Below are 21,334 nucleotides of genomic sequence, written 5' to 3'. Positions count from 1 at the left end.
ACGGTGCAGCTGGACGCAAACTAAAACAAAGAGCAGGCAGTGGTCTCTGGAATTGTCAGGTTGCCTGTTTCAGGTCATAGAAGTTTTAGAAATTCAGAAAAAGTGTGGCTAATCTTGCTCTAGGCAGACTTGGGGAAGGCTTCTTGGGAGATTCACGACTTGGATTGAACCGTACTGGTTAACTTGAAGGACTCTGTGTAGACTGAGTGGAGGATGTGAATGCCAGAGTCCAGCCAAGGAGACTGGACGATGGCACTTTGATCTTAGTAAATCCTCATTGTAATGAACCCCCTTTGAACACCCCACCAATGCCCTCTTCATTTGCTCAGCCCTTTTGATGTCTTCACAAGTTTGCCAAGGCTCTAGCTTTAGTATAGACGCCACCAGGGCCACTGATCTTGTGATCAAATCCAAACATACATAAAAGAATAAGTGGTCTGATGGATGCTGAGTGGGGGTGAGCACAGATACGTAGGTGCTGGAGAATAGGAGGAGGAAGAACCGCACGTTGCCCAGCAGCTATTGTTTCATATGACAGTGTATAGAGGCCTGTTCTAGCTATGGGGTGGCCATCAAGTCTGGAAACATAGGTATTCTTATTTTATCCTGTACCGTAAGGTAGTATTAACGAGGCAATTATTAATATTATGTCTTTACCTGTTGCATTACTTTTCCTGGAATGCTATAACAAAACACCACAGATTGGGTGGCTTAAACAACAGAAATTTATTTTCTCTCAGTTCTGGAGGCTGGAAGTCCAAATTCAAGGTGCCAACAGGGTTGTTTCCTCTGAACCCTCTCTCCCTGGCCTGCAGGTGGCCTTCCTCTTGCTGCCTCTTGACGAGGCCGTCCCTCTGTGTGTGCATGTCCCTAGTGTCTCTTTGTGTGTCCTAATCTCCTCTTCTTATAACGACACCAGTCAGATTGGGCTAGGGCCCACCCTAATGGCCTCATTTTAACTTAATTATCTCTTAAAGGCCGAGTCTCCAAATACAGTCACATCTGAGGTGCTGGAGAAGGGAAGGGTGATTAGGGCTTCAGTGTATGGATTTTTCAAGGACACAATTCGGTCCATAATACCTGTGTTTCCAGATTTGGTGGCCGCCCTGTAAATGTGTAAAAAGGGGGGATAAGACTCCAGGTTGTACACTAGGAGGCAGGAAGTATTCTCTTTAGAACTGAAGCCAGCCTCTTTGAAGGGACCAATCCTTCTAGCTGTGGGGGTGCTGCACTACTGCGGCGTGACCATGGCCTGGGCGCAAAGCTTCACCCCGGGGCTGTGGCTTCTGGGTTCCACTCCTAGCAGTGTCCCTGCCTAGAGCATTTGCACAGTTTGCAGAATGATGGATGATCTTGTCCTAGCTTAGAGCCTCATCCCTTGGAGCGTATTCTCTTTCTGAACACATCCCCCATCCCTTGCCTCCTCCCAAATAATCCCTGTGGCACCTTTGATGTAAGACCCTGTGACCAGCCTGTTGACTGCTGGTGATGCAATGGTGTATCATTCGACAGTGATTTATATTCCATGCAGGTCTGAACAAAGCTATAAAATGCTCTCAAGAGCTAAATGCTGCTGAGCATTTAATCTAACCAAAGGAAGGGTTTAGTATACATCAGCTTCCTAGGATGAATGTGCTACTATTGGAGGAGGAAGGGTTCTTTTTTTGTTGCTGATTTGCTCTTTGATGGTTTTAAGGATTGGGGAGGGGGCAAAGAGGGGGTGTCTTAGGGAGGACTTGGGCCACTGCTTCTCAGACATCCCTGACACGCACGTCCACATGGGCGTTTATGCAGAGCCAGCTTTGCAGCAACCTGTTGGGCTCATGAGAGCAGAGTCCCTCTCTCCACATAGCAACAAGGGAGCACGCCAGGCTTAGGGACACACAGACGTCATTCCTCGTTCCTGGGAGCAGAAAATGTCACGCAGATGGATTTCCGGCCCTAGAAAGCTGGAGAAATTATATCCCAGTGAAGTTTTGGGCACAGCTTGGTCTCATAAGGAATAGATACTTGGGGAAATGCCTGTGTACACAATATGTAACCGCCCTGAATCCCTGTGAGAACCCTCGCAAGGGCCTCGGTTTCCTAGGAGATGGCTTCTTGAATTAGTAAGAGCATTTCTGCTGCCTAGCCTGAGGCCTAAATTCTGACGCTATTTCTCCACAGAGTCGCGGCTGTGGCGATACTGCCGTGGCTTCTCTGAGAATCCCTACAGGAGTGGGAACATGTGTTCCACCCTCCGCTCCCTATGCAGGCTAATCGCTCAGCAGCCACACTGGAGGCGCCACCTCGCCCGCCGCATCCACCTGCAATTTGTGCTCGGAACTCCGCCGAGCAAGGAGTTAACGCCGAAACTCCAATAGCAGCTGAGAAATATTTTGGTCATTAACCTTTAAAGTGGTACTGGGATAGAGCCATTACTGGGTTACTGATTAAGTGTTTTCTGGTGAGATTTCAGGGTTACAAATGAATGAGCTGCTCCCAAACAATGCCATCCTGGCCTGGCGTTTCTTAACATTAGCAACACATTCCAGGGATGCAAGTTTCTGTGCTTCCACTGGTCGGGGCATTGTGCTTTCCACCTTGCAAGCCGGGATGCACGGATGTGGTCACCTCAGTGGCCTCCTTGGCCCCAGAATAAAAAGCTGGACTGCGAGGAAACTGCTAGGCAGGGTGGCCAGTTCATCCGTCCTAGCCCAGGACTTCCCAGTTTTAGGGCCAAAAGTCCCATGTTCAGACACCCTCCTCCCCCAAGTCCCAGGCATACGGGGATGGTTGGCCGCCCTACTTGGGAAGCAAGGCTTTGAAGGAATAAAAGAGGTGAGGAACTTAAGGAAATTTGGCTGAAAATCTATGTGAGACCAGGGAACACCCTGGACGTACCGTGTCCCTGGGGATGGCTGTGGAAAGAAGGAAATAGTCATTGGAATCAATAATGTACTGGCGGGAGTGCGAGTCAGAGGCGAGGAGGACGCTGCCAGAGAGACTGTGTAATGTAGGCCGAGGGGAGAGCAGGGAGCTGCTAGTCTGAACAGAGAAGCGGGGGACGAGAAGCCCACACAGGGCTGAGAGGGAGCAGGAGGGAGGTGGGCCGAGGCCTGGAGTCAGGGCAGCTTGGAAACCAAGGGAAGAGTTACCCAAGCTGGAGGAAGCCAAGAAACTAAAGCTAATGAGAAAACTGGATCTAATATTTGGCAACCAGGGAAACATTAACTGGAGATGGCAGTGATGGGGAGGACGTAGATGAGGAAGCTGTGTTTGGTGTTGGGACAAGGAGCTGGGTGTGAAAACGCTGTCCCCTCTTTCACTGTCGCTGGAGTGGAGGGGCCGGCGGGGGAGCAGCAGCCCCAGAGCACCGCGCTAGCCCTCCCCTCTTCCGGCCAGGTGTTGACAAGGGCACAGAGACAGGAGTGGCCAGAGCAGGGTGATAAATTCCAAGGTGATGCTGTGGGAGTGAGTCCTGAAGGCGCTTCAGGTGGGGATGGTCGGGGTTGGAAGCCAGTGCTGGGTTTGAACCAGCGCAGGGAAGCACGTGTGTTCACACGCCCACCCCCCCACTGGCCGTGGAGTGTACCAGCGGGGACCCTAGAGCCCAGAGGCCTGGAGGCCGCAGCTCCCTATGCGCCAGCAGGTCTTAATAGTACACCTCCCCACCCGCAGCTACTCTAGGAGGTGCTGTATCTTCATCTAACTGGACTCCTGGACTCTGAGCCCAGGCCAGTGAGAGTCCTGGCTCACAGAGGGTAACTAGTTTTTATTTCTCATTCCAACCAGCTGTGACTGACTGGTTGCCGCTCCAGCTGCCCGGAGAGCGGGGCTGAGTAGGAGTCCGAGGCCCCCTCCAGGGCTAGCAGGAGTGAGGGCTGAGATCGATTAGCTATTTCTGCCAGAGACACGGACTTGCCCCAACAGAGCAACCACTGGACTTTGCTGTCCAAAGGACGGTTCCCACGATGGCGCACCTTAGTTCCCCTTGCAAATGGGCAGGGCCAGTGCTTTTCCAAAATGTTTAGATCACTGGAATCCTTTCTTCAATGAAGTTTCACATGGAAACACATCAAAGCAGAGCTATCCTGGCCAGAGAGAAGGGCAAGGGCTGGGAGTCTTTTCTGCTCCCCATCCCTTCCCAGTGGCAGTTCCTGAGACACCTCCATGGAACACAGTTAGGAAACCACTTGGGAAGGTGCTACTTCAGAAGGGGACTGGGGAAGATCTCTCTGAGAGGATGGCATTCGGATTAAGATCTGAGAAGAGATAGAAGAAGGCCATTCTGGGCAACAGAGCAGCAAGTGCAAAGGCCCTGAGGTGGAACAAGCCTAGCCAGTTTGAGACACAGAATGCTCTACGGTGTAGCCAGAGTGTAGGAGTGTGGAGTCAAGGTGACAAGTGAGGCCAGGTAGGTAGGCAGGATCCACTCAAGGCCTTACAGGCAGGCTTTAGGAGTTTGGATTGTATTCTGAGTGTGATAGGAAGTTATTGGAGGGGTTTAAGCAGCAGAAAATCATAATCTGATTAAATTTTTGAAATAGCACTGGCTACTCTATGGGGGTAAGAATAGAAGGCAGGACACCAGTGATCTACTACACTGGTCTGTGTGGGAAATGATGGGAGCTTGACTCAGCAGGTAGCAGGGAGCTACTATGCCTCCGGAGGTTAGCGATGTAGCAAGGGTGGTATGTGGGCGTGCTGTCTCACGGCAGGCATGGGGCTCTAGGACAATGGGGCGCTGAGGTCCAAGGAGGGATGCTCCCCAGACCAGGTGAGGACTCCTTTCTGTTTATTGCCTGCAGAAACCCTCTTCATGCTTGAAGACCCAGCTTCCCTGGGAAACTCTCCCTGATCCTGCATTGCTGTCTGTATCAGGGAGTTACTCTTACAATTTACTACTCGGTATTTGTTATTCAGGCTTTTTCTAGAGACTACTAGACTTGGAGGGACCTTACAGACATCTTCTCAAGCTCCCTGATTTTACAGATGAGGGGACCAAAGGTTCGGAACTGATAGTAAATTCAGGTCTCTTAATCCCCAGTCTGAGGCTATTTTCACTTCATCCTCAACTCTTCATTCATGCATGTCTCATGTCCCCTCCCAGATAAGCTTTTTTAGCTTTTTATTTTAGATTTAAAGATTCTTAAGGGCAGAGATCATGTCTTACTCTCTTTTATCTCGTTAGCATCTAGCGTAATGCTTGACCCAAACATAGAAGTTCAACAAACATTTGCTGACTAGCTGTTCTACCTACCAGGGTGCCCACTGGCACAGGAATTCCACTCCCCCACTTGCACCCCGTCAAGGTTAGCCTACCCCCCAGACCAGACATTGCTCACCGCCAGTCACCACTGCTCTGGCCAGGTTCTACCTGGCACTGCTTGCAGCCAGCGTGTAGACTGCCTAGCAGAGCCTGGCTCCAAAGGGAAGGGCCTGGGGGCAGAGTTCTCATTTCCTTGCTACACTATGACTACAGTGAGTATTGGAGTCTGATGGGAATTAGGCGCTAACCCTGCTCCATGGGGGGTATTGCTAGAAGATATGACTATGCATTACTATTTATTGTCTTTCTTGGATTCTCACTTATCTATTAAGTGTTCATGAGAAATAACATCACAAATCCTAAAGACCTAGCCCCAGAGGCCATGGTCTGCTACTGCAGGGGGTGGGGGGGGGGAGAATAGGACTTCCTCTTTCCCGCAGAGTGGACTCTTTTCTGAGCAGAAACCCCTTTGTCTGTCTCAATAGCTCTCCCCTTCCCTGTGCCACTTGCCTAAGGGACTGCTGAAGTTTGGGTAAATGGAGGAGGCTGCAATTCCTTGTGCTGTTGTATCTATTGCTGTCCTTTACTTGAGACATCTTTTCTAGAAGAGCCATTTAAAATCTATGTTAGTTTCCCAGAGGACCCCTCCCCCAGCCTCAGTGCATCAGTGGGTGGGGAGGGTGTTCTGCACCCCACACTCCCCAGTTAGCCACCAACCACAGGCAGAGCTGTGTTCATCTCCCTAGACAGAAAGCCCTGTCAGTCAGGGTCCCTGCCCGGCTGTCTCCCCTTCGTCCCCCACCCCCCAGGACTCAACTAATGTTTGTCAAAGCTCACCATTATTTAAACTGTCAGAATATGGTGCTAACAATGGCAACACATCACTCCTTCCATCCATTTACTGAGGATCTACTATATGCCTCCATCTATCTATTTCTAATTATTAGTACATATTTTCAAATTTGAATTTATAAGTAGAGAGGTACATAAAATATAAATCCTTACTCATAACAGAAAACAGTTTATATGGAAACTAATAAAACCTCTTCTAACTCCTCCCTCTTGTCACGTGGAATTTCCCCTCAAATTGCATGAGCCACGCACGTGTTTTCCCGTCTACGGGAATAGTGATGAGTGCTAACAGACAGAAGGAACTGTAGAAGGTGCCAAAGTCACAGAACAGCTGACAGGAAGTGCAGGCGGGAAGATCTCCTTGTTAATTCATTAACGTAACAACAAGATGTCTGTTAGGAAGAAGCTGGGTCATTTTCAACTGGTGATTAGGTCCACATAGTCCTCTCATCACTCTCCGTTTATCAGCCACATCCTTTGCGTCGGGCCACCATGCTTGTGGAAGACGCAGTGAGAATCGCATGTATCAGGCTTTTTCAGCTACTGGCAGCTTGGGAAGACCACAACCTCCTTGAGGTTGACTTTCTCCCCCAGAACAAATCACTGGATTTAACCAAGAGGATACTGCAGCGTTGGATGAGAAGAAATGTCTCCGTTTTGTAAAGTATCCTATGTAGAAACAGTTTGTGTGAAGTCCTTGGGTGACCTCAGTCACATCCAGGGCATCAATTTATGAGGTGATGACTCAGGCCACATCTCTGGCTCAGAACTTTCCATCAGGCTCCAGATCCGTGTTTCCAAGAGGCTTGAACATCCCAAGGGCAGCACGAACTTGAACTCCCCCCACTTTCCCTCCACTTCCTGTCCTCAAACTAAATTTTAGTAAATTACAGCATTGCACATCCAATGATAGGTTCCGGAACCAGCAATTGGAAGCACATCCACAGTAGGTGGGGCATGAGTAGGCCAGCTTTGGTGTGTTGGAATCTGGATTATTTAAAACCAGTGTCAAGACACAGCTTTCTTTTGCGTCCTCACCCCAGATGATTGCTCTCTCCTTGGCTGTGCCCTGAAGGCTGCCTCCTTCCCCTGTCCTGCCCAGAGGATGCAAGCACCTCTGCCCCACACAAGGGTTCAAACAGGCTGATCAACAGGAGTCATCCAAGGAACATCTAAAAAGTAAAGATTCCCCTGCTCTCCTCAAGAGGTTCTGACTCAGGAAGTCTAGGCTGAGACCTGGTCCACCCTGGGTACCATCAGAGAATTCAGTCGGAGCCCTAGTGCACAATACAGGGAACTTTGATGCTTCGTGACTCCCAGGAGTTTAGAACCACTGTTCTCACAAGCCATGATGGTGCCGTATGTGTCTGTACATACACACACATGCATGCACAAATACACCTGTATACACACATGTACACACACACGCATACACACATGCATACACATGCACAAACACAAATACATATACACACAGAAACATTTTGGTACCTGGGTCCCCCCTGATAATCACTTTCAGTTGTCCCTACAAACAATCATTGACTAAACAATCATCCACTAAGCCATTAGGAGCTTGTGGCTCTGCTCCCACCGTGCCAGCCCCTCCTTCCTTCTCCCTGATGACCCCAGCAGCCTCCTAACTGGTCTCCCTACCTCTGGCCTGTCTGCCACACTTCTGACTTAGCAAATGCATATTAGAGTCAACAGAGTGTCCTGACCCCACGTGAAGCTCACACTTCCCAGCTCTGAGAACAGTGCTCACCCCAATGTCTAGGGCTTACCTTGGCCCCTCCTCTGACAGCCACTCCTTAATGCCCTCTTCACCATAGGAACATCTTAAGATCTAAATCTTTGTCCCCAGGTGAGATTATTTTCTTAACCTAAAATGAAATCAATGGATCAAAGTTATGAATATTTTAACCATCACTTTTCTGTAAGGAGCACTGGCTTACTCTTCCCCTAAAGTCTATGGGGTGGTCCATCTGACTGCTCCATTACTCGTTTTGGAGATGATCGTTAAAAAAACAAATCAGAAGAAAACAAAACAAGAAGCAAAATAAAACTGTTAATTTGATTATACTCTATCACCTGTTTTTAATTTTTAGTGCTTTTATTATTGGTAAAATTGAGCATTCTTCACATGTATTGCCCATTTGTATTTCTTCCTCTGTCATCTAATCTTTGGCCTATTAAGTTTCATCTTTCTCCAATAAAAACTTTTCTCTAACCTAGCAGTTCCAAAGTGTGGTCAACTGGCCAGCAGCATCAGTGTCACCCAAGAACTTGTTAAGAATGCAAATTCTCAGGCCCCACCCTAGACCTCCTGAACCAGGAATTGTGGATGTGGAGCCCAGCAATTGGCTTTAATGAGTCCTCCAAGACTACAAACTGCCCCAGCCCATACTGAGTGATAATAGAATTCATCCGGAACCTAGGTATACAGCAGGGGAAGTCCATGAAGGGACCCACCTTGCCTGACACAAGTTGCAAATAGCATAGTGGATAAGTCTGCAAACTCTAGATCTAGCCTGCGTGAGTTGGTAGCCTGGCTCTACAAGTTTACTAGCTGTGTGAGCTTAGGCAAATGACTTAACCTCTCTGGGCCTCAGTGTCCTCATTAGTAAAATGGGGATAATAATCTAACCTACCTCTTAGAGTTATTTTAAGAATTAAAGGTTCAGTACACTCAGCCCAGTTCTTAGCACATAGCACTTAATACGTGTGAGGTCTGACCGCTGCTATTATGGCCATTTAAATTATCACTTTACTCCACTCCATATTTTGTCCCTTGTCTTCCAGAAACCTGCTGGAAGAAATAAAGGATCTTAAAGAAACAAGGCTGGATCTTAAAGAAACTTGGCAATTAGAAAGCAAGAGTTTTTATAATAAACATGACGCATAATGCACCTCCTCTTGTTCCCTCCCCTTAAAAATAAGCTTCTCCTTCTGCCTTCCATTGACCCAGGTCAGCCTTGCCAAGCTGTGCATGATTCTGTGGTTATTGCTGTCGTATCAGTGGTTACATAAGGAATATAAGACACAGCAAATATGGAAAAAAGCTCTTGAATGCATTCTAGGTACATCAAATTTTTGTTGTATTGGTTAAAAATGGGTGTATAATTGTAAACCGTATTTATTCTACCTCTTACAGCAGTCTTACTGGAAGTTAATATTTTAAGAAGAGGTCCCATCATCAAATAAGTTTATGAAATATGACACTAGGTCAGATAAGTTAACTTATATTGATGTGGATTATGGGTCTTCATGGGTGAGAAGTCAGTGAGGGTTCCCAGTCTTCTGACGCTGACTCCCACGTTGTAAAGAAATATCCCATCGGGTTAGTGTCCCATGGAGAGCACTTTGGGAGATGTGTCTTATTGGAAAAAGGAAAGATTTCCAGGATTTGGAAGAGTTGTTGGTGAACAGATTAAAGGAAAACCAAATATTGCATAAGATGTTATGTATAGGAAAGAAAAAAGATATTTTTTTCTCTTTAAAGAAGTAGTAAAGAGGAGGTGTTCTTTGTGTCTCCAAAGAAAGGCAATGAATTTAAAATGCTTTGGGAAAATGAACTGAATGCTTTTCTGCCTCACACCATCATATGCAAAACTCTGATGAGAGATCTATTGAGTATTTTCCCAAAGAGGAGACTTCCCTGGATTGTCCAAGACAGGGCAAGACTGGAGAGTAAGGAAGTGATATCCCTCAATACTACTCTCCTCTCTGTGAATATTTCCAGATACTGACCTTGCTAATAACTTGCTCTTACCTGGATCTTCTCATTTTTCCTACTCAAGAAAATTGAAAACGTACTCATCCTAACTTTTCTCTTTCTCTCTTCTTCTCCTCTTCCCTTTCCTTTCCATCACCCCACCCCGTATTTTTTCCCTTGCCCTCCAGGAACCTTCTGCATCATTTCACTGTGCACCTGTGTGGCTGGGATCAACTTTGAGCTGTCACGCTACCCACGCTACCTGTATGGACTCCCCGACGACATCAGCCATGGCTATGGATGGTCCATGTTCTGTGCATGGGGGGGCCTGGGCCTCACACTAATCTCGGGATTCTTCTGTACCTTGGCCCCCTCTGTTCAACCTGTCCCGAGGACCAACTGCCCTAAATCCAGACCCGAGAATGGGACAGTGTGCTAAAAAACAAACCCATACATATATATATATATAAATATATATATAATATACATATATAAAACAAAACTAAATCAAGATGATGCCAGTGCCAAGAAAGAGTTGAGCTGGCTCAGGCACCTGCATCTCGCCAGACTTTGTGTTGCCTCATCACCGAGATGGGGAAAGTGTCCCCGTCCTGTGGCTCTTCCATCAATTCTTGACTTTTGGCTTCATGATTTCCTGATGACAGAGCGAACAGCGCCACTGGTGAGAGCGTCTTGACCTCCATCACTCACGGAGACCGGCGGTGAAGGGAGGGTGGCAGTGGTCTGAGGCAGCGCAGAGGTAGAGAAGGAAGTGCCACCCCTCACCAGTCGTATCGCAGGCCGACAGAGCCCTTAGTTCATAGAATGTAACCACATTATTGAGGCCATTTTCAGAATCACTTCTTCTCCTGCTCTTCCTGTTTTGATTTCCTTCCTGGCCCACCAGCAACACACCAGGAGCGGCAGAGAAAACAAACTGAGAAGCACGTTTTCTCTTTGCTGCCAGACTTTTGGACAAAGTTTCAGAGGTGGGAAGGGGAGAGAACGTGCTGAGAGGCAAGATCCGCGTCGATGAAAGGACACATCGGTGGATGCTCAGAAACCCAGTCTTACCTTCCAGCTGCCTTACACCCAGTGAAGAGGAGGCCGTCTTGGCCCTGCCCCTGCACTCCCCGGGCAGACCGGAGCCTTGGAGCAATGCTGTGATGTGTGCGTGTGCGTGTGTGTGTGTGTGTGTGTGTGTGTGTGTGTACTTTGGGTGGTTTCCTTTTTTCTTTTCCACTTTTTAAATGGAAATAATTACATTATGACTGTTGTCTCTCTATCGCTGTAGCGGTGTCATGGCCCTAGTTGGAGGCCCAGAGACATGAGGAATGTCACAAGGGGCAGGCCTCCATGGGTGCCAGTCCTGCAGCTACCGATCCCTGGAGTGTGTGTGTATGTGCACACGTGCGCATGGGGCGGATGTTTCCTGAGTGTAGGGTTTTATCGTTTGTGTTGTATTTCTTTATTATTGTTATTTTGGTACAGCTGAAATTCCCAGAGGGCAGAACCAAGAACCAAACCACTGGGCCAAAGGACCCCGTGGTTCTTCACATTTGAGACTGCGGGATTTAGTCCTGTAATTTTGGAAGTTCAAGACACAGCTGGGCACAAAAGCCATGAGAGAAGAGGGGGAACACACGGTTCAGGAGGGAGAAGGAGTGTTGCCTCTGGTTGCTGTTGGACAAGTATGTATACAAACAGGACTGTCACTCCCCATCATGGAAGCTGTCCTTTGTCACTGGACATCTGCCCTTTTCCTAGGGGTGACCTCTGTACAAATGAAAGGAAATGGGTCACATGCAGAGAGAGCACCTTCATTCACGTGGGCTCGAGTTTGTATGATATTGTGTAAATTAATGGAGAACTCTTGACTCTTTCCATCCTTTTCCTTTTCCTCTTGATATTCAAGGCCATGAATCTCAAAATAGCCGTCTTAGTGGCTAGCACCCACGCAGAGGTGGACTAGATCCACCCCAATGTCTCAGGCTCGCTGGCCCTGTAGGTGTCAGCCAGCCAAGGAGTCAGCCAGAGCGTTGTGCACGCTGTGGGGGCAGGAGCCCACCGGAGTGGGCAGGGCCAGCTCTCAGTGACCCCAGTGACCCTGCTGGCGCTGAGCAGCCCCGGGGAGGCAAGGAAAGAATCCCTGAGCTGGTGTAGCCATGGTCAACCATGTAGCAGAGAAGTCAATCGTTTCGTAAACAAACACGCTTTGGGAACTTTGCCAACCACTCAGCAGCCATGTGCTTGGTTTCATCTGCCTGTCTTGCAGCCTGTCTTCCTACCAGCCTCCACCTTTTCCCACCTGCTGTCCACTTACCTTCTCCTCTGTCCACCACCCTCATCTGCTCTTTTTTACTGCGTGTATGTGCTTCATATCTGGATGTGACAGGACACCTGATGTGCATGAGTGGGCTTGAGTGTGGGTCTCTGTGTGTGTCTCTGGTGCATTCCGTGTGTGTTCGTGTCGGTGTGCACCTGCACGCAGGTGTGGGTGCCCGACTCAAGACTTTCTTGCTGGGACACTGGTCCGCTCTGCAAAAGGTCTGGTGTGGGAGTGCCCTGTGTGTGGCTGTGCTGGGAGACGGGGCGAGCTAACAGGAAATGCTGTTTGCTTCCAGCTGAGGTGCTAAGGATTATTTTTAAAACAAAGGATTTATTCTATGGGAAGGGAAATAATTTTCAGGAAAACCCAGTTTTTCAATTGGGAATTTTATTTTTAATTTTCTTTGAAAAGTTAGATTTCTCCCTTTATGGGAAGGGCATACTTGGGCTTAAGGAAAAGTGAAGAAAAGTATCTCAGATTGAGAGGCCTTGTGTCTTCCTTCCAAGCCTCTTGAGTGGGCTCTGCCGAGGCAGAGGCGGGGACAGGCGGGTATCCACACGTGTGTTTGAGGCAGAGGGCTTGTCTGTGTGGAGCAGACCCAAATTCCAACTGTTTTCCAATTACAGGAAAGTGTGGGGGGGAATTCTATATGGGACAATTTGCTATGAACCATTTAAATTTTTCATAAATAACCATGTTTGAGGATACTGGCTCCCAGACCTATCATTAATTATACGCTTTTTGAAAAAATTCCATATTTTCCATAAATAGATCATCTGCTCTATCCAGTGACTTATCTTTGTGACAGACCTTTAACAAAGCTTACTGCATCTTTTTGAAACCTTGAGCATCCCTGAAATGTTAGCAGGACTCCCAGGACAGATGTAGACCACCTGGGCTCGACTCACCATCAGCAGAGCAGGGCTTCGAGTGACTTTTTTGAGTGGGGCCCACTAGGTACAGACAGTCACACTCCAGGGTCTGGGCCTGCTGGGGAGCAAAACCACGCCCGTCACATGGCAGGATGGAGGCCCTGTGCAGATGACAAGTCCTGGCCAGTGGGGGAAATGCCCGGGTGACCTTGGCCACAGATTGAAACATGCAACTCCAAGCACATACTGATGCTTTCTGGCTGTGAGGTGGCTGAGGAAGATGAGAAGGGGAAGAAAGTGAGGAGCCTCAACTTGAGAGATTCTGGAGGTCAGACTCTGCTAACGCCAAGTCAAAGTAGTCAGTAGCCCCCCTAGAACTCCCAGCCCCGCCCCAGGTCAAGTTCAAATTCCTTACGGGTGTATGGGTGCAAAGTGTAGGAACATGTATGTGCTTTGAGCTCTACACGTGTCACCTTTGAGCAAGGGGCCCATTTAAACTTTTATTTCCTTTTCTACCTTACTAGACTGGGGAGTCAGGAAAGTGGGGTGTCTGCCTGGAGAGGGGTCCCATTTCTTTCTTTCCTCATTTTGAGAGTCACTGTTTCTACTTCTGTTTCCTTTTTCTCTCTCTCCACTCACTCCTACTTCCCTTCTGCATCAACTTTGGTCAGTTAAAATAAATAAGTGCTTTGTCTCGAGAGAGGATCCTGGGCTCCGAGCAGCCCCCTTCCCTGTTTGTTGCAGCTGTAGGTTTCGTAAGGAGGTCTGTGGCTCTCTGGCATTCAAGTATGAAAAATCAAATCTGTGCCTGTTCCAGCGCAACCCTCCTGCAAGCCTTAGCCTTTCTACAGCGCTAGCCTTTCAGCGTCAGGGATCACAGAGTCGCACGGACTGGACAGCTCCTCCAAGTCAAGACAGGGCCTGCCTTGATCACCCTGGGCCCGGGGCACTTTGGTAGATCCTCCCACTGGGGGTGAGTGGTTTCCCCTAGCAATGCTTGCTGCTCCTTTGAGGAGAGGCCACCCGACACTCTGGGACTGGGCCCTACCTCTCAATACTCATCCACACGCATGTTAGGAGGCCTAAAGCTAAAGCACCACGTGTAGCTGTCCTGATGTAATGGGAGGACGTGCTGCGTAGGTCTCCAAAGCTGCCCACCTGAGCCAAATTCAGAACAATGAACTCAGGTACATCACCCAGAGGCATTTAGAATCGACTCTGTCTTCACCTGGCTTATCTGAGTGCATTAATTAGCTGATTTTCAAGTAGGGGGGCAGGGGAAGGAGTGGGAAGAAACGCACTCTGGTCATCTTTCAGTGTGGTTTGTATGGGACACTTGGCTGATTCCCCTCTGCTCCAGGGACCAACCATCCCAGCGGATACAGCCAGCCCTTTTCAGGGAAATATGATGAGTCAGAGAAAGAGCTGCTTGCTTTCACCACAAATAGAAATAATTGGTGCACACCAGCCACATTGTCTTCTGTGCCATCTTCCAGCCGGTACCTGGTAGAGTGAGGGGCCAGACTTTTAAGCAGTCCCACCAGACTTGATGTACACAAATGATCCTGGTGTCTCTCTTGAAGCACTCAGCTTCTTGGGCTGTGTTGGCTCTTTCCCTTGGTCCTGCCATGGTGCAAAATGTTTCTTAAGCATTATGCCTAGTTCTTAGAATATGTTATTTTTGGCTATGGGGTTTTTTTCCCTGAATGATACATGCTCATTGTAGAAAACTAGAAAAAATAAAATACAAAAAAGACTAAAAGATTGTTCATAATTCCATCATTCTGAAGCATCTGCAGTGTACCCAGTCGTAATGGCCATAACCCCAAAGCTTCCCCTGTGAACGGTTGTCTCTGGGTTGGCAGCTGGGCCCTGTGAGCAGTCTGTGGCCACAGAACCACGCTGGTCTGCACCAGGTGGACCCTGTGTTCTTGGCAGCAGGACCACAGGGCTCTGAGGCCCCAAAGATAACAAAGAGGCCTAAACGCTCAAAGCCAGAGCTTAGGGGCAGGATGGAACAGGGCTAAAAGATTCCTATTTGGGACTTTCTTGCCTTCTTCTTTCTTCTACTCCTTTTTGTTCAGGTGCCATCTCCATCTAATCGTGGGTGTAAGAGCACTGAAGCCAGAGTAACTCGCTCATTAAGCTACACTTGTATAACACAGTTACTGTAAATTTCATTTCAGCTCTGCACTAAAATGATTTGTGACTCTGGGCACTGTGTCTTCTCCATACTTGAACTTCCTCATCTACAAAATGAGGATAGTGATAACACTTTACCTCATGGTATATTAAGGGTGAAAAAGAAATTGCAAAGTGATTTGCAAACATGAAGCATCATATGAATTGTGTGCTGTTCAAATTACCCTGCAGCAGCAGAGCCCCACTGAAAGGGAATCCCTCCCGTGCCTCCCTGCTGCAAGGGTCACCCAGAGTGAGTATCCTCATCCTGGTGACTGAGCAGGACTGTGTCTACCCAACTTAAGCGCATGGGATTCTATTCTTCATTCAGGCCCCTCAGAGAAATTGGCTCTTAATTTACTTCCCCCATTCCCAGACTTCCTTCCTTTTGTCCAAAGTCAATTTTGCAAGGGTAACTTTTTCCCTCTTAATTATTCCCAGAGGTGACAGAATGAGTAAACTATAGGGGGCAAATGGCATACGTGAGCTAACACAGTTAACTATTAACCAAGGCACATGGTTGATGCCTCATTATTTTTTAACAATCCCTTTGACATTATTTCTAGCTGTACATGCCCAAGTGATAGGACCAAATCAGATTCTGAAAAGTTTTAATCTTTCAAGTTTCAAGGAGCGAAGATCTTCTCTCCCTTGTCAGTTGGAGAAGCCAGTGGCTTCACCAAAAACATAGGGGTTCTTATAGGAAGTCCTGTGGATGGTGCATCCACTAGGACATGTTCTGCGTGTGATCCTGCTTGGGAAAAACAGAATCCTAGGTTCTAAACAAGAAAAGACTGCACTTCCAAAGGGTCTCCACACCTTCTCCTTTGCAGCGGATCAGGTTTCAATGTTAGGGTGAGACTTTCCCCAAGGGATGCCCAAGTCATTGCTCTCTCTAGATAGAGCCCAGCAGTAACGGGGGACTACGCCACTGCAGGGGTGTTTGTTCAGGTGTGAGGAACAGAAAACTGGGTGTAAACATGGGAGTTGCACAGCAAAAGCTCAAACCTGGCATCTCTCTGACAAACACCAACCTCGGCAAGTACAACTCCTCCTCTTCATTCCCAAGGGCCGGGTGCTGTCCCCGAAGGAACTTCATGTCCCTCTCTCCTCACCTGAACCCCACTTCCCCCACTGACTAAGCTTTTCCTTCCCTTTCTGGGTCGCCCGTAGACCCTACCTAGTCTGTGTGCTGGTGTGTCTGTGTCGTGAGCGTCATGATGCCTTTCGAGTAAAGAGCTGTCACCAGACCATTCTCGTACTCCTGTCCCATCTGCACCCATGGTGTGACTGTTTTGCTATTGAAGACTATCTGTAAAAATGTATAAATAAAAGTGGAAACTGAAAGTGAAGGGGAGGGATATTGAGACTGAGCAAACTCGATGATGTAGCTCTCAGTTTTCTGAGGGCTTATGTGGACTGCCCTAAAATCCTGACTCCGGCTGGGATTTGAAGGGAGGGAAGCCATTGGCACGGGAGCTTTTTTGGGTTGTTTCTCTCAGTCACTGGTGTCTGCTTAGAACTTTCTGTTCTAAAAGTTTTTGCCTTTAAAGTAAAATATATTTCCCAAAAAGTAAAAGTGAGTTATCAAAGTCTGGAGGGCCATGGCGAAGGTCAGCACAAGGGCCTGATTCTGGGGTGGCGCTGGTAGCTTTGTCCCTGGCTCGCTCGTGGCCTCGGGCAAGCCTTGTTACCTCACCGTGTCTCCACGTCCTCTTCAGCCAAACAGGGAGCAGAGGGGCTTCCGGGGCTCCCGGGGTGCCAAGCCTCCTTGTCTGTTCTGCTGCTATTTTCAGAGAGACTTTGAGCCTGTGCTGGTGTGTGCGTACTGCGTTGAGGTACAGTAGGAGAGTTTTTCTCCCTGCTATTCCTGTCCCACACGTTCACCCCTCTGAAAGGAACCTCAAGCTAACAGCCGGTTTGTGCTCCGAGTCCAAAGTCTTTTATCTGCCTTTTCGTTCTCAGTTGCCTTTTCCCACCCACTTTGACGATCTCATTTTACTGTCTCTACTGACAGAGCTTTGCTGTGCTGGGCTTGGGCAGGAGACAGAGCATCAAAGGAGATGATGCCTGTGAATGGCTTTGTAATCTATGACTCACCATACCAAAGTGGCTTACGGTGTCAGAAGTGGGGATTCTGGCCGAGGGGTACTACCAAGTGGGAATGAAGACGGCAGTGGTGGGGGTGGAGGCAGCGGGCAGAGGGTGTGGGTTGAGAGTGGAGGTGAGACAAAGGGGCCTTTGGAAGGAGAAATGGCAGAGTCACAGAGTGCCCTCAGCGTGGTGGCAGAGAAGGATCCCCAAAGCAGTGATTCCGAAGCGAGAGGAAGCAGGAAAGGGAATGGGTGATCCTACGGCACAAAGAGCTGCCTCCCCAGGACGGAGAAGACTAGCTGCCCCAGAGAGGGGCTGCACGGCAAGCTTGGCCAGCGACTCGGCCCCTCCTCCACCCCGCGGCTATAGGCACCTTCAGTCCGGACTTTCCTCTCCTCTGACGGTCCGTGGTGATAACCTATGGGACCAGCTTCAGGAAGCCGATTTAGACCAGCGCCCTCCGATGGGAATATGAGGCAAGCCGCGTGGGCAATGTTAGATATCCCAGCAGCCACATGTTCAAAGGTCCAAAGAAACAGATGAAATTAATTTTCATACTACATTTGAATCCAGCGTATCAAAAATATTATCACTTCAATATGGAATCAACATAAAAAATTACCGAGATATTTTACATTCTTTTTTCTTTGCAATGAAGTCTTCAAAATCCAATGTGAATTTTACTCTTAGGAAACATCTCAGTTTGGACCAGCCACGTTTCCAGTGCTCAGTGGCCACACCTGACGACTGGATACCATACAGGACAGTGCAGACTTAGGCTCTTCATCAGGAGACTGGTGGGACACCCCTCCCCAGCGGGTCACTCGCTGTCGTAGGTCTTGTCACAGCTGACGGAGGCAGGGGGCCGCACTGGCCTAGAGTAGAAAACAGAGAGCTGTGTCCAGGCTGCCGTCTCAGACTCTGGAAGTTCCTCTTCACCTGCTTAGTAAGAGGAGGTGACCGTTGCTGTGGACTATATGTCCCATCTGCCCCAGAGGGTGTCAGCGCTGCCCCTGGGCATGGCCCTGATGACCTGTCCCAGTCCCAGAGGCCAAAGCCAGGTCATGTTCTTCAGCTACAGGAGCATCAGACACTCAGCCACAGCCCCCTCATCCAGAGGCCTTTATCTTACAGTGGGGTGGGGGACAGCCAGGCCTTCTCTCGGTCAAGAATAAAGATCTCTACAACCTTTTGTCATCTGGTCCAGTCACCTGCTAAGATCATCCCACAAAGATTTGGAGTTGTTTTCTCAATCTCCTAATTTCCTTAAATTTTTATCTTAAAGTCAAATGCTAAAAGGGAGATACGCTGGGAAGAGCAGTGGCCGCAGGCAGACTGGGTCTCCTAGGAGGTGACAGTAACGGTGACAAGTTCTATCCTTGCACTGGGACTTGGCCCACCATTGGCTACCTCTCCTCCCTGCCTGGAGACCTCCCTTAGGATTGAAGAAACCTCTTTTGTTTGGGAAAAAGACAACTCTGGAGATCTTAGTGCAGAGAACAGAATAAAATGCAAGCAACCAACCCCTCGGCATTCTCACGGCATTTCAAAGAGCCAGTATGACAAGGTTTGATTTATTTAAAATACAACATTCTGAGCCCTGTGTTACCAAGTGAAAGCAAATGAGCTGATTTGGTGAGTATGTTTTACATATGGCCATTAGACAGGGACCACAGCCGGCAAAACTCTCAAACACCTGGAGTGTTTATGGCCCACCAGATGATTGCTCAGTCAATATCAATTTATTTACCTTTAATTTGCATAGTGCTTTCTGATTGGTTAGACAAGGAGTGGTGTGTACTGCGGGATTCTAACAACGCCTCTGCCCTTGGAGGTAGCAATTCCTGTGGTTATTGGTGCTAAAATAAGATTAAATATTATGTTAATTCGTTCTGATACGATGTGAATAAATGTGTTGTTTAATCTTAACAAGAATGCTACATCTTATCAGATCTATTGTACTGTCTGTTCCTTCTCATAATTAATTAATTACAGGAAAGGTGATCCAAACCAGATCTTGAAACTATTGTGATATTCTGAGAGGTGAATTTAACAGGGAAGTGGGAGGGGGGAATGAAAAGGGAAATTGCCAGGTTCCTGTGACTTTGAAAGGACTGAGGAAGCAGAGAGCATTTGGGGACTTCACTGAAACTGACTGCATCTTGCAATTTTCTTTTTCAAATTGGCAGAAATATTGTATTTCCATCGATTGAAGAAAAAAAGTGTCTGGTAATTAATTAAATGACTTGTTCATGGAAAAAATAAAAATAAATAATCTGTCAGTTGTGGAATGTAAACTGATTAAACAATTAAATAAAGAAGATCATGTTGTGTGTTTTAAACAATTGTGTCTGCTTGGGGGAAGGGCGTGAGGAGGGAAGGATAGAGGCTGCAGTATTTGATAGAGAGCAGTATTTTCCCCTCGGGTTTTGTATAGAAAAAAAAAAAAAAAACTGTTACTTAGATACCCAACTGCAAGCACCAATCCAGAAGGAAATAGATAGCAAACATTTCAATCATGTCTAGGGCAAAGGTACCTGCTTTGAGAGTTGGGTGAGAGGAGAAAATTGGGAAGGGATTCAGAAAAGAAAAAAAGGGAAACTATTGTTCTTTTTCTCCTATAACTGGCATTAATAACTTTTTTCCAAAGGCTTTATGAGATGCGGGAATTACTAGTCACATTCTAACTCCTCAACCCATGCATTTCCTAGTTATCAGAGAGAAATTTTTCTCCCAGTCTTCATCATCTTTGTCCCTAACTCAGAATCACAGTCACTTTCTACCCGTCTACGTCTTAGAAGTTTCTGGCTCACACCCAGGTGGGAAAGCTAGGGAGGAAGGGAGGTTGGTCAGAGGCAAGTGCTTCCTAACGGGCGGAATATCTCAGTCAGCATCTCTGGTTTTCATCGAAAGAAACTGGCTGTGTCTGATTAAGAGGGAAAGTCATCCCCGATGAGACATGGAGCTGGAAGCTGTAGGACAGGCAGGGAGAAACGGGCAGCTGAGCTGCCAGAATCACGTCCTGGGCCAATCTGGAACTGCTATTGGTCTCCACACACCACAGCCTGCCCGGCTGCTGCCACTGCCCTGAGACTGTACATCTCTGCCGTTGCTGCCACCGCCACCAGAATGAATCTTCAGGTCCCTTCTACTTTCAGGCAATAGCTCCGGTGTCAGAATCCTAGGTGGGTGCAACATCAAAGGAGGCTGGAAAAACAGATTTAGAGTCTTCTAATCTTCTCTCTTGGGGGGTGAGCTCTGCCTCCCACCAAGATGCATAAAGTAGACAATTCCCTAAACCTAGATGCTGGGCAGCTAAAAGGGGATATGTCCACTAGAAGTGGGATATCTGAGGGAGGGAAGGATTCCGGAATGAAGAGCTATACTGCTGCACCTCCAGTGGTAGATTGGAATAGTAGTCGAGTGGGTGTGGCATAAATCGTGACAGTCATTAGTGTCATGGCTACTGTCCCCTGCAGAAAGGTATGCACAGTGCTGGGCATTGACTAGAAGACCTGCACAGATTTAGTCTGATACGGGAACACCAATATCAGCTGTGGAATTGGGGGAAAAGAGGCATCCTGGAAGTAATGGAAATACACAGGAAAACATTTCAAAATTAGGTGTAGGTCAAAGGTTGGTGCTGTATAGAACAAATGAGGGAAGGTTTCATAAATAGAGAAGAACTTGAGGAAAGGAGAGTGCAGAATCCTGAGGGTGCCCTACCACCACACACCCACTTTGGAAAGAATGTCCCAGCAAGAGAGAGAGAAGGGGAGCACCAGTGATCTTAAGCAAGCTGACCTTCCAGGCCTCGGTCCTTCCAGGGAAAGCAGGTGGAATTAAAGAGCTTTTGCCCTGGCTGGGGCAGGGGTGAGCAGGATGGGGAAGATGCAGGACTTTTGTGCTGTATTGCAACCTGGGATGGGTGGAGTGGCCAGCAGCTATCTAAAGCAGAATACCCCACCCTGTAGACAGCCTGGGGTGAGCCACAAAGAGACAAACATCTGTTCTCCTTCTTTCTCCAATGAAGCACAACTTTG

The 21,334-nt window shown here is 47.9% G+C and overlaps 1 protein-coding gene across 1 annotated transcript in view; it reads left to right on the top strand.

Moving 5' to 3' along the window:
• The window catches only part of TMEM178B (transmembrane protein 178B), a 339,984-nt gene extending 329,728 nt beyond the window's left edge, over positions 1–10,256 (top strand). Inside the window, exon 4 of the mRNA XM_045564450.1 lies at positions 10,004–10,256. Within this exon, the coding sequence (XP_045420406.1) occupies positions 10,004–10,254 (251 nt within the window). The 3' untranslated portion in view covers positions 10,255–10,256. The remainder of the gene's footprint in view (positions 1–10,003) is intronic.
• The last annotated feature ends 11,078 nt before the right edge of the window (positions 10,257–21,334 follow it).

Source organism: Lemur catta, chromosome 11 (assembly GCF_020740605.2).
Source record: "Lemur catta isolate mLemCat1 chromosome 11, mLemCat1.pri, whole genome shotgun sequence".
Taxonomy (NCBI): Eukaryota; Metazoa; Chordata; class Mammalia; order Primates; family Lemuridae; genus Lemur; species Lemur catta.
Note: the sequence above shows the minus strand (reverse complement) of the source record. Positions and strands in the feature narration are given on the sequence as shown.